The 13,349-nt window shown below is 47.9% G+C and overlaps 1 protein-coding gene across 3 annotated transcripts in view; it reads left to right on the top strand.

Moving 5' to 3' along the window:
- The window catches only part of abat (4-aminobutyrate aminotransferase), a 94,051-nt gene that overhangs the window by 44,125 nt on the left and 36,577 nt on the right, over positions 1-13,349 (top strand). For all 3 annotated transcript variants that reach the window (XM_078417582.1, XM_078417579.1, XM_078417580.1), the window contains exons 3-5: positions 1,157-1,254; positions 2,633-2,662; positions 11,394-11,511. In XM_078417582.1, coding sequence (XP_078273708.1) covers positions 1,157-1,254; positions 2,633-2,662; positions 11,394-11,511 — 246 coding nt within the window. The remainder of the gene's footprint in view (positions 1-1,156; positions 1,255-2,632; positions 2,663-11,393; positions 11,512-13,349) is intronic.

The following is a 13,349-nucleotide window of genomic DNA, read 5'->3' as shown; positions in this document are numbered from 1 at the left end:
ATTTTGTTGATGATGGATCTGGCGTTGGTGAGAAACATACTGGGTAGCGGTGGTTTGTGTGGCTGTCTCTTTAGCTTGGCAAGTATACCGAACCGGCCTCCTCGCTTTTGCTTCCTGTTTCTCCTCCGCCTGCGACGCCTGTTCGCGCCGACAACTATCCACGGAGAGCCCGGTGTCCTGGCTATCTCCTCCGGTATATTTCGTGGGTGTAGCAATTCGCTCGTAAGGTCCCGATTGCACTGGAATCCTATGATCAGAAGATCCTTGCGGTTGTAAGTAGGATTTGCCTGATTTGCATGACTAAAATTGACTAACAGACATAACACAGATAACACACATAAAAAGCACCGAAAGGGAGAGCTGTGAGCCGCTGCGTCTGTGCGCGCCGCCATCTTGATTACAAGGCAGGGCTGTTAATTAATTGTGGTTCATGCATGGGGGAAACACAGAGGCAAATGCCAGGTTGATTTTAAATACTCTCACGCATTAACCACACATACAAATATTTGGCCCAAATGTTCTTAACAGTTGTGTAATCTGAACTCTGTCCAAGCTCACACGTTGCATGAATCCTCTGCTGAGACATCTTCTTCCCGAAGCCACAGATGCCATTGAGCATGTGGAGAGGAGGGGGTGGGGATGGTTAGGAGAGAAAGAGATCCCATAGGGAAAACTACTTTGATAGATTAACATGGAAACATAGAAAAATAGGTGCAGGAGGAGGCCATTCGGCCCTTCCAGCCAGCACCTCCATTCACTATGATCATGGTTGATCGTCCACAATCAGTACTCCGTTCCTGATATCTCCCCATATCCCTTGATTCCTTTCACCCTCTGAGCTAACATTAACCACCAGCTAAACACAAAGTGCTGGAGGAACTCAGCGGGTCAGGCAGCATCTGTGGAGGGCATGGATAGATGACCTTTTGGATCAGGTTTCAAATTGTGAGTTCAATGATTTAAACCCACAAATGTTAACCAGTTAAATGCCAAAAACAATTGTCAGCTGGTGTTTTAACAATCCTGCCTGCATGTGCTGGGTTGTGGAGTATCGCGTGTCGTGGTACATCAACACATGCTGGTCAGTGCAACGTGTTTTTAAATCTTCTGTGGGAAAAAATGGAATGATCATTGTTTGTGTTTTGATTTTGTGAAGGATCTCGATACATCAGCCAGCCGGCCAACAAGGGAGATGTGGATGTAGAGTTTGATGGACCGTTGATGAAGACAGAAGTCCCCGGCCCACGATCTCGGGTACGTCAGTGCTACAGTGTTCTGACAAGCCCAGCCTGCGTAGAGTCATTGTGGAGACGATGTTTCCACTGGTGGGAGAGTCTAGGACCAGAGGTCACAGCCTCAGAATTAAAGGACGTTCCTTTAGGAAGGAGATGATGAGGAATGTCTTTAGTCAGAGGGTGGTGAATCTGTGGAATTCATTGCCACAGAAGGCTGGATATTTTAAAGGCAGCGATAGGGTAGATTCATGCGTAGGACGGGTGTCAGGGGTTATGGGGAGAAGGCAGGAGAATGGGGTTAGGAGGGAGAGATAAATCAGCCATGATTGAATGGTAGAGTCGACTTGATGGGCCGAATGGCCTAATTCTGCTCCTATCACTTATATACGAGGCAACTTGAGGAAGTTGAGGCAGATACGATAACAACATTTAAAAGACATTTGGACGGGTACATGGATAGGAAATGTTTAGAAGCTGATTCCAGGTATGGACTACCCTCCGAGTGAAAACATTGCCCCTGAGGTTGCTCTTAAACTTCTCGCCTCTCACCTGAACCCTGTGCCCTCTAGTTTTAGAATCCTCTACCCTGGGAAACAGACTGAGTTCCTCCAGCACTTTGCTTAGGATAGAGGACTCCAAAACCAGAGGTAGACACAGAATGCTGGAGTAACTCAGTGGGTCAGGCAGCAGTATCTCGGGGAGAAGGAATGGCTGGCGTTTCGGGTCCACACCTTTCTTCAGACTGATGTTAGGGGAGGGGGCGGGACCCGACCCGACCCGAAACGTCACCCATTCCTTCTCTCCCGAGATGCTGCCTGACCCGCTGAGTTACTCCAGCATTTTGTGTCTACCTTTGATTTAAACCAGCACCTGCAGTTCTTTCCTACACATTCCAAAACCAGAGGCCACTGGCTTAAGATGAGGGGGCAAAGATTCGAGAGGGATCTCAGGGGCAACGTTTCCCACTCAGATGGTAGTCTACCTCTAGAATGAGCTGCCGGTGGAAGCTGTAGAAACAGTTAACAAAGTGAGACAGCAGACAATAAAATAGCAAGCTATTTCTGCCCAAGATCATAGGCCACAGATCTTCATGCGTCCATGCCTGCAAGCTAGCTTTGAGCTAACGCATGAGGAATTTAGGAGGGCAGAAACGATGTTTCTGCTCTGCACTGATATTGAGTGGGCTTTGCCAGCAAGTACACAAGTACAGACTGTGGCTGAGAAGTTCAGTCCAATACTCTCCACAGGCAGGACACAATAGTGTTCACTGTCCTGGCTTGGGCATAACGCTGATCTCATTGTGTGTTGAAAGGAAGTGGGCTGTTGGGCACCGCAAAGGGCAAGACACTGCTCACTGGACATTTATTGAGCCGTTATTTCCGTGTTATTATTTACAGGAGTTAATGAAGAAGCTGAATGAGTTTCAGGTAAGCTGCAACGTGCTCTGTAACATTAACGGCTGTTTGTTTGTTTGTGTGTGACGGCTTGCACCCCGAGAACTTTCTTACACTCCTTAGCTATTTACCATTTGATGGTTACTCAAGGTCACGTACTGCCATGCGTGTACATGTCGTGTACATGCGTGTACATGTCGTGTACGTGTCGTGTACATGTGTACATGCCGTGCACATGTTGTGTACATGCATTTACATGTCGTGTACATGTCGTGTACATGTGTACATGTCGTGTACATGCGTTTACATGCCGTGTACACGCGTACATGCGCGTACATGTCGTATACATGTCGTGTACATGTCGTGTACATGCGTATACATGTCGTGTACATGTTGTGAGGGTCAAACTCCTGCAGCCACACAATTAGTATGTTTGTCCTTGCGCATTTCCTCTGTAATTAAATGTTGTCCATTACTTGGAATTTCAGGTATTAGCTGAAGGTAGGGGTTGCCAACTTCCCCACTCCCAAATACGGGACAAAGGGTGACGTCACCGCCCCGCGCCCCACGTGACCTCACTCAGCCAGGGGCCACGTGCTCCCGGTCCACCAATGGCGGCCACCCGGGCTGGGAGGCGGGTTGAGTAGTTTGGTTTTGAGATGCAGCAGGGATACTGGCCCTTCGGCCCACCGAGTCCGTGCCGGTCAGCAATAACCCCGTACACTAGCACTATCCTACACACACTAGGGACAATGACAAGTTTTACCCTAGCCAATTAACTTACAAACCTGTACATCTTTGGAGTGCAGGAGGAAACCGGAGCACCCGGGGAAAACTCATGTGGTCACGGTAAGTACGTGCAAACTCTGAACAGACAGCACCCATGGTCAGGATCGATCCCGGGTCTCTGGCGCTGTGAGGCAGCAACTCTACCGCTGTGCCACTGTGCCGCCCACCCTATGGTCCAGTGTTCTTGCTGTGTCTTTGCTCATAGGGGGACAATAACATGGGACAAGTGTCCATCAGAGGAGACATTGTCGTCTTATATTAATGAAATACTCTTTTAGCACTTTCCCAGAATTACTGTGTGCATTATGGGTCTCGGGGGCGGCACGTGGGTTCAATCCCGACTACGGATGCTGTCTATACGTTCTCCCCGTGACCTGCGTGGGTTTTCTCTGAGATCTTCGGTTTCCTCCCACACTCCAAAGACGTGCACGTTTGTAGGCTAATTGACTTGGTATAAATGTAAATTGTCGCTAGAGTGCATCGGATAGTGTTAGTGTGCGGGGATTGCTGGTCGGCGCGGACTCGGTGGGCCGAAGGGCCTGTTTCTGCGCTGTATCTCTAAACTAATACCAAATGTTTGATTGGTAGCTATCAAGCAGATTTTCTCTCAGTTAAAACGTTTCTTTGTTCCGTCTTGTGTTATCAAGACCTTGGGTAGATAAATGATATCCAGGTCAGGAACGGGTTGGCAGACAGCCCTGTGACGAAGCGTTCATATAGAATGAATGGTTTCAAAGATCATCGGAAGCATCAGAGTGCCTATTCAGTTATTGCACAACCATTATTATTATGTAAGGTGAGTACTGAGTTAGATCACCTGTCACGGCTTGAAGACGACACTAAATCAGGTCAGTTTTTGTTTTGTCAATCCAATGATACTGCTTATAATGAATCTGGAGGCACATTACGTTGCATTGGTATACAAAGACTTTAGAAATACAGTGTGGAAACAGGCCCTGCGGTCCACCTAGTCCACGCCGACCAGCGATCGGCCCTGCGGTCAGGCCCTGCGGTCCACCTAGTCCACGCCGACCAGCGATCGGCCCTGCGGTCAGGCCCTGCGGTCCACCTAGTCCACGCCGACCAGCGATCGGTCCTGCGGTCAGGCCCTGCGGTCAGGCCCTGCGAACAGGCCCTGCGGTCCACCTAGTCCACGCCGACCAGCGATCGGCCCTGCGGTCAGGCCCTGCGGTCCACCTAGTCCACGCCGACCAGCGATCAGCCCTGCGGTCAGGCCCTGCGAACAGGCCCTGCGGTCCACCTAGTCCACGCCGACCAGCGATCGGTCCTGCGGTCAGGCCCTGCGGTCAGGCCCTGCGAACAGGCCCTGCGGTCCACCTAGTCCACGCCGACCAGCGATCGGCCCTGCGGTCCACCTAGTCCACGCCGACCAGCGATCGGCCCTGCGGTCAGGCCCTGCGGTCCACCTAGTCCACGCCGACCAGCGATCGGCCCTGCGGTCAGGCCCTGCGGTCCACCTAGTCCACGCCGACCAGCGACCACCTCTACAATAGCACTATCCGACACACTAGGGACAATTTATCATTTGTAGAAGCCCATTAACCTACGCCTTGCGCGTTTATGGAGTGTGGCAGGAAACATAGAAACATAGAAAATATGTGCAGGAGCAGGCCATTCGGCCCTTCGATCCTGCACCGCCATTCAATATGATCATGGTTGATCATCCAACTCAGTATCCCGTACCTGCCTTCTCTCCATACCCCCTGATCCCTTTAGCCACAAGGGCCACATCTAACTCCCTCTTAAATATAGCCAATGAACTGGCCTCAACTACCTTCTGTGGCAGAGAATTCCACTGCGCCACCGTGCCGCATCCAACATATTTGAGTTGATAACTGGATGGAGAAACAGTCTGAGGTAATTCTGGCACAGGGGAGAGCCGGTGGATGTGGTGTACCTCGACTTTCAGAAAGCCTTCGACAAGGTCCCACATAGGAGATTAGTGGGCAAAATTACAGCACATGGTATTGGGGGTAGGGTACTGACATGGATAGAAAATCGGTTGGCAGACAGAAAGCAAAGAGTGGGGATCAATGGGTCCCTTTCAGAATGGCAGGCAGTGACTAGTGAGGTACCGCAAGGCTCGGTGCTGGGACCGCAGCTATTTACAATATACATTAATGACTTGAATGAAGGGATTAAAAGTATCATTAGCAAATTTGCAGATGACACAAAGCTGGGAGGCAGTGTGAACTGTGAGGAAGATGCTATGAGGTTGCAGGGTGACTTGGACAGGTTGTGTGAGTGGGCGGATGCATGGCAGATGCAGTTTAATGTGGATAAGTGTGAGGCTATCCACTTTGGTGGTAAGAATAGGAAGTCAGATTATTATCTGAATGGTGTCAAGTTAGGAAAAGGGGACATACAACGAGATCTGGGTGTTCTATTTGCATCAGTCACTGAAAGGAAGCTTGCAGGTACAGCAGACAGTGAAGAAAGCCAATGGAATGTTGGCCTTCATAACAAGAGGAGTTGAGTATAGGAGCAAAGAGGTCCTTCTGCAGTTGTACAGGACCCTAGTGAGACCGCATCTGGAGTACTGTGTGCAGTTTTGGTCTCCAAATTTGAGGAAGGATATTCTTGCTATTGAGGGCGTGCAGCGTAGCTTTACTAGGTTAATTCCCAGAATGGCGGGACTGTCGTATGTTGAAAGACTGGAGCGACTAGGTTTGTTTGTATACACTGGAATTTAGAAGGATGAGAGCGGATCTTATTGAAACATATAAGATTATTAAGGGGTTGGATACGTTAGAGGCAGGAAACATGTTCCCAATGTTGGGGGAGTCAAGAACCAGGGGCCACAGTTTAAGAATAAGGGGTAGGCCATTTAGAACGGAGATGAGGAAAAACCTTTTCAGTCAGAAAGTTGTGAATCTGTGGAATTCACTGCCTCAGAAGGCAGTGGAGGCCAATTCTCTGAATGCTTTCAAGACAGAGCTAGATGGAGCTCTTAAGGATAGCGGAGTCAGGGGGTATGGGGAGAAGGCAGGAACGGGGTACTGATTGAGAATGATCAGCCATGATCACATTGAATGGCGGTGCTGGCTCGAAGGGCTGAATGGCCTACTCCTGCACCTATTGTCTATTGTCTATCATATTGAATGGCGGTGCTGGCTCGAAGGGCCGAATGGCCTACTCCTGCACCTATTTGCTATGTTTCTAACAGTCATAATGCCATCTGCTTCTATAGCTACTTCTGGCAGCTCATTCCAGATATGGACTACCCTCTTGAATGGAAACATTGTCCCTGACGTCCCTCTTAAATCTGCCCCCTCTCACTTTAAGCCTGTGCCCTCTAGTTATAGTATCGTCTCCCCTGGGTACGACCATGAGCGTTCACTTTATCCGTGCCGAGTTAGATATATTCCCTCTCCCACTCCCTCTCCCTCGCACACTGCCTTAATTTTTCATATCAAATGTCTGGTGAATACATATGATTGTAGTGGGTCTGGACGCAGTAGGAATCAGGCAAGACGCCAGGTAGGTATTAACAGTAATTTAATCCAGCAACAGAACATCCACACTCTCTTCAGTCTCAAGCATGAGTTACCTCTCTAGCACCTTCAGGCAAAGCCCGTAGCACTAGTCCCTTCCCCAGCACCTGTCCAACCAGTGCCGAGGGAGATGATCCAGGGAGTGGCCTAATCCTCCAGTACCACCACATGATTGTGGATTATATGAATCTAGAATCATGCCGAGTTAGATGAAAAGGAGGAAAAAGAACCAAATCGTCTAATGCACAGATTTTAATTGAATAAATCCATATAAATACATATAACATTCTTGAGGAATTGGACAAGCTAGATGCAGGAAAAATGGTCCCGATGTTGGAGGAGTCCAGAACCAGGGGTCACAGTTTAAGAATAAGGGGTAGGCATTTAGGACTGAGATGAGGAAAAACCTTTTCATCCAGAGAGTTGTGAATCTGTGGAATTCTCTACCATAGAGGGCAGTGGAGGCCGATTCACTGGATGTTTTCAAGAGAGAGTTAGATTTAGCTCTTTGGGTCAGGGAATCAAGGGATTTGGGGAGAAAGCAGGAACGGGGTACTGATTCTGGATGATCAGCCGTGATCATATTGAATGGCGGTGCTGGCTCGATGGGCCGAATGGCCTCCTCCTGCACCTATTGTCCATGTTTCCAAATCGGTTCCATGCAAAACATGAATCAGTCTTTCAGATGTTTTTTTTACTTTTGGAGTTGCAACATTCTTTGGCGTTTTATTTGAACTGCTGTGAAACAAGGCAACTGGCCAGCTTTTGTATCAGCTGCTGCTATTACAGTGAAGGCATCAAGAAAGAATATATAAAAAAGTGAGCATTTTGACAGAACAGATGGTAGCAGTGTGTTTTGAGATAAACAGCAGTTAGAGAACCACTCATGTGTTGCAATTCTGCAGTTTCAGAATCAGCTTTCCACCGGCAGTGAGGTGAAGATGTGTCTTGTGTTTCAATTAGTTACTTGTTATGTAAAGATCAGAATTCTATCCTCGTTAAATTTCAGTTCTCGTTATTAAAAAGATTTATAAAGCCATACTTGCACAGCACAAAGGTGCCTTTGTTTAGCAAAACTGGCAATGCATCAGAAACGAGCAACTTCACTCTTAACGGTTTAGTTATACATCGTAAAATGTGTCAGATAAAGATCCCAATTTCTTCAAGTCTGAGGTTAAGCTGTCTTTTGCTAAGCATCAGTACTAGTAAGGGTTATGGTGAAGGCCATTTGATTGCATTGTGTAGGTAGAGGAGAGGAGGAGAGAGTGAGAGCCAGTCTTTGTTACATCCGCAGTCTTTCATGGTTCACTGATGTGATTAGAATCCCAGGCCATCCTTCTGTGCCTAACGTGCCTCATTCAGAAGGCAGTGGAGGCCAATTCTCTGAATGCATTCAAGAGAGAGCTAGGTAGAGCTCTGAAGGATAGCGGAGTCAGGGGGTATGGGGAGAAGGCAGGAACGGGGTACTGATTGTGGATGATCAGTCATGATCGCATTGAATGGTGGTGCTGGCTTGAAGGGCCGAATGGCCTCTTCCTGCACCGATTGTCTGTTGTCTATTTATTAAGATCATAAGATCATAAGTGATAAGAGCAGAATTAGGCAATTCGGCCCATCAAGATCATGGCTGATTGATCTCTCCCTCCTAACCCCATTCTCCTGCTTTCTCTGACACCCGTACTGATCATGAATCCATCTATCTCTGCCTTAAATATCTCCGCTGACCCTGGTCCTGCTGCTCCCTGCTGCTCTCGTGGAGTTGTCTTGCGGTGAGGACGATGTGCTCTGGAGGGAGCTCATCCACACGGCAATTTGGAAGCCACTCTCTGACCTCTGGATGTAGTTGAGAGACAGCTGGGTGATGACCCGTGTAGAGAACAGGGAGAATCCTGTGTGGATATCCCAGCTTGGGCTTCTCTTTAGTTTAGTTGAGTTGAGTTTAGAGATACAGCGCGGAAGCAGGAGCTTCAGCCCACCGAGTCCACACCGACCAGCGATCCCCGCACACTAACACTATCCTACACACACTAGGGACAATTCTACTATATACATTTATACCAAGCCAATTAACCTACAAACCTGTACATCTTTGGAGTGTGGGATCTCGGAGAAACCCACACAGGTCACGGGGAGAATGTACAAACTCCGTACAGACAGCACCCGTAGTCAGGATCAAACCCGGGTCTCTGGCGCCGTGAGGCAGCAACTTTACCACTGCCACCACTTGGAGATGATCACTCCACAGACATCCTGGAGAGGAAGTTAGGAAAAGGGGACGTACAACGAGATCTGGGTGTCCTAGTGCATCAGTTCCTGAAAGGAAGCATGCAGGTACAGCAGGCAGTGAAGAAAGCCAATGGAATGTTGGCCTTCATAACAAGAGGAGTTGAGTATAGGAGCAAAGAGGTCCGTTTACAGTTGTACGGGGCCCTGGTGAGACCGCACCTGGAGTACTGTGTGCAGTTTTGGTCTCCAAATTTGAGGAAGGATATTCTTGCTATTGAGGGCGTGCAGCGTAGGTTTACTAGGTTAATTCCCGGAATGGCGGGACTGTCATATGTTGAAAGACTGGAGCGACTAGGCTTGTATACACTGGAATTTAGAAGGATGAGAGGAGATCTTATCGAAACGTATAAGATTATTAAGGGGTTGGACACGTTAGAGGCAGGAAACATGTTCCCAATGTTGGGGGAGTCCAGAACAAGGGGCCACAGTTTAAGAATAAGGGGTAGGCCATTTAGAACTGAGATGAGGAAAAACTTTTTCAGTCAGAGAGTTGTGAATCTGTAGAATTCTCTGCCTCAGAAGGCAGTGGAGGCCAATTCTCTGAATGCATTCAAGAGAGAGCTAGATAGAGCTCTTAAGGATAGCGGAGTCAGGAGGTATGGGGAGAAGGCAGGAACGGGGTACTGATTGAGAATGATCAGCCATGATCACATTGAATGGCGGTGCTGGCTCGAAGGACCGAATGGCCTCCTCCTGCACCTATTGTCTATTGTCTGTTGAATATAATGACTCCAGTAAGGGTTTTGTTCTTCTGTTTCGGGCCACATGACAACAAACCACTGTTGACTCTAGCCAGGTCAATGGGCAGCCATGAGAATGGTGCCAAGGGCTTTTGGGAAAAGATTCCAAGAGTCAGGATGTTGTGTGAATCCTGGCTGATAGTGTGGAATACTCACTGTGAAGCTGATCACTGTGGGTGGTGGAAGTCGGGGACGATGAGCAGAGGCTGTTCCATAACGGTGCAGGATTATGTTTAGAAAAATAAAGATCAGAAGCAGCTAAAGGCGAGACGTTATCTCTGTGTGTTCAGCTGTTCTTGCTGCATCAAAGGGAGTTTGTGCAGTGCTGGATTCTTTAATTTATTCCTGTCAAATTAAAAGGAATATTAATGCAGAGAAGGGTTCCTCAACATTAAACAAACCCAACTCATCTCCGTACTCTGCTTTGGAATGAATTTAGCAACTGCACAAAAGGGGACAGTTACTGCCTCAAGTAAAACCTGGAAATGTTGGAAACATTCCCCAGGTCAGGCAGCATCTCTGGATTTAACCTTCAGGTCCAAGAGACTCAGCAGACCCCACCTTCCACAGAACACAAGATGCTGGAGTAATTCAGTCTGAAGAAGGGTTCTGATACAAAATGTCACCTATCCATGTCCTCCAGAGATGCTGCCTGACCCGCTGAGTTACTCCAGCACTCTGTGAAACGTCACCTATCCACCTTCTCCAGAGATGCTGCCTGACCCGCTGAGTTACTCCAGCATTTTGTATCTAATCTTCAATGTAAACTAGCATGTGCATTTCCTCCTTGAACTAAACTGGAGACTGGCAACATGTGAATGTGTGTCATTGTCTGAGCACATTATAGACACATGATGCTGGAGTAACTCAGCGGGTCAGGCAGCATCTCTGGAGAACATGGATAGGTGACGTTTCACAGAGTGCTGGAGTAACTCAGCAGGTCAGGCAGCATCTCTGGAGAGAAGGAATGTGTGACGTTTCAGGTTGAGACCCTTCTGAAGAACCCTAACCCTTCTGAAGAAGGGTCTCGACCCGAAACATCACCCATTCCTTCTCTCCAGAGATGCTGCCTGACCCGCTGAGTTACTCCAGCATTTTGTGTCTATCTTCGGTTTAAACATTTCTTCACACAGAGAGTGGTGAGTCTGTGGAATTCTCTGCCACAGAAGGTAGTTGAGGCCAGTTCATTGGCTATATTTAAGAGGGAGTTAGATGTGGCCCTTGTGGCTAAAGGGATCAGGGGGTATGGAGAGAAGGCAGGTACAGGCTACTGAGCTGGATGATCAGCCATGATCATATTGAATGGCGGTGCAGGCTCGAAGGGCCGAATGGCCTACTCCTGCACCTATTTTCTATGTTTCTAAACTGGCATCTGCAGGTCCTCCCTCCACATTGCACACATTCTAGTTTGGTTTGTCTCGCTCCCTGTTTCAGAACACGGGTGCTGTGAACTTCTTCTGCGACTACGAGGAGAGTCGGGGCAACTACCTGGTGGACGTGGATGGGAACAGGATGCTGGACCTTTACACCCAAATCTCATCCATCCCTATTGGTAAGGCCAACTCCTTCTGCTACGTGTTGTATTGGAAGATTTGCCGCATAACAGAGCCTTTTATAACCTTGCCATTACCCTGCAGAGCATTTCCTGAAAGAGTATTGTTGACTGTGAACGACCTTTCTCATGGGTGTCAAGAGGTTTCAAGGTTGAACATTTGAATGAGTTTGTTGTTTATTGTCACGGGTACAGAGATACAGTGACAAGTTTGTTCTGCAGGCAATCCAGTCAAATCACACTGTGCGTGAGTGCCGTAGATCCTCCTGACTCTGACTCTCAGAGTCAGTCGCAGGTAGGTGGGTCTGGAGTCATGTGTGGATCACAGAGATTGAAGAAGGGTCTCGACCCGAAACGTCACCCGTTCCTTCTCTCCAGAGATGCTGCCTGTCCCACTGAGTTACTCCAGCATTTTGTGTCTATCTTCGGTGTAAACCAGCACCTGCACTTCCTGCCGACACCGAGAAAGATTTCCTCCCGTGCAGTGCACTCACAAACCAGCTGCGATTTTACGATGGTCAACAATTTTTGTGGTCATTATTTCAAAGACTAATTGTTTCTGTTGCCATTCTAAATTACAGACTTTTAACTGAATTTTAAATCCACTGCCGTCACTTGAACTAATATCTGTAAATTGCTAATTCATAGGATATAGGAGCAGAGTTAAGCCATTCAGCCCATCAAGTCTACTACACCAATCAAGACCGCACTCTCTGGCTAAAGAAATTCCTCCTCATCTCCATTAATTTTGTTTGGTTACTTTATTATTGTTGTGTGTACCGAGATTGCTTGCTATTCTTGCTATTGAGGGCGTGCAGCGTAGGTTTACTAGGTTAATTCCCGGAATGGCGGGACTGTCATATGTTGAAAGACTGGAGCGACTAGGCTTGTATACACTGGAATTTAGAAGGATGAGAGGGGATCTTATCGAAACATATAAGATTATTAAGGGGTTGGACACGTTAGAGGCAGGAAACATGTTCCCAATGTTAGGGGAGTCCAGAACAAGGGGCCACACTTTAAGAATAAGGGGTAGGCCATTTAGAACGGAGATGAGGAAAAACTTTTTCAGTCAGAGAGTTGTGAATCTGTGGAATTCTCTGCCTCAGAAGGCAGTGGAGGCCAATTCTCTGAATGCATTCAAGAGAGAGCTAGATAGAGCTCTTAAGGATAGCGGAGTCAGGGGGTATGGGGAGAAGGCAGGAACGGGGTACTGATTGAGAATGATCAGCCATGATCGCATTGAATGGCGGTACTGGCTCGAAGGGCCGAATGGCCTCCTCCTGCACCTATTGTCTATTGTCTATTGAGATACAGTGAGTAGCTTTGCATGCTATCCAGTCAAGAACAAGATTTCACATGAACACATTCAAGCCATTCAGCATGCAAGGACTAAGTATAAAGGCTACATCATTTAGTGGAAAGATATGACATTGAAGTGTCATTAAAGAAAGATTAAAGGTCTCCAATGAGGTGGATGGGAGGTTCTCTAGGTACGTCCTTTTATTCTGAGGCAGTGCCCTCTGGTCCTAGACTCTCGGACCACTGGAAGCAGCCTCTCCATGTCCACTCTATCCAGGCCTTTCATTAATCAGTAATTAATCATTCATCTCAGGGATCTCATTTCCATGAGATCCTTCTAAACTCCAGTGAGTAGCGGCCCAGAGCTGTCAAACACTCTTGCCCAATGATGGTTTGAGTTTCCGATGGGCTGGAGTTGGAACAAATCTCACTTCAGCCACATAGTAAGTATTCACACATCAGAGCACAGATCAGAGAGTCATACAACACTGAAACAGGCCCTTCGGCCCAACTCATCCATGTCGACCCATCTAAGC

This window comes from Rhinoraja longicauda, chromosome 21 (genome assembly GCF_053455715.1).
Source record: "Rhinoraja longicauda isolate Sanriku21f chromosome 21, sRhiLon1.1, whole genome shotgun sequence".
Taxonomy (NCBI): domain Eukaryota; kingdom Metazoa; phylum Chordata; class Chondrichthyes; order Rajiformes; family Arhynchobatidae; genus Rhinoraja; species Rhinoraja longicauda.
This window is presented reverse-complemented; position numbering and strand designations above follow the sequence as displayed.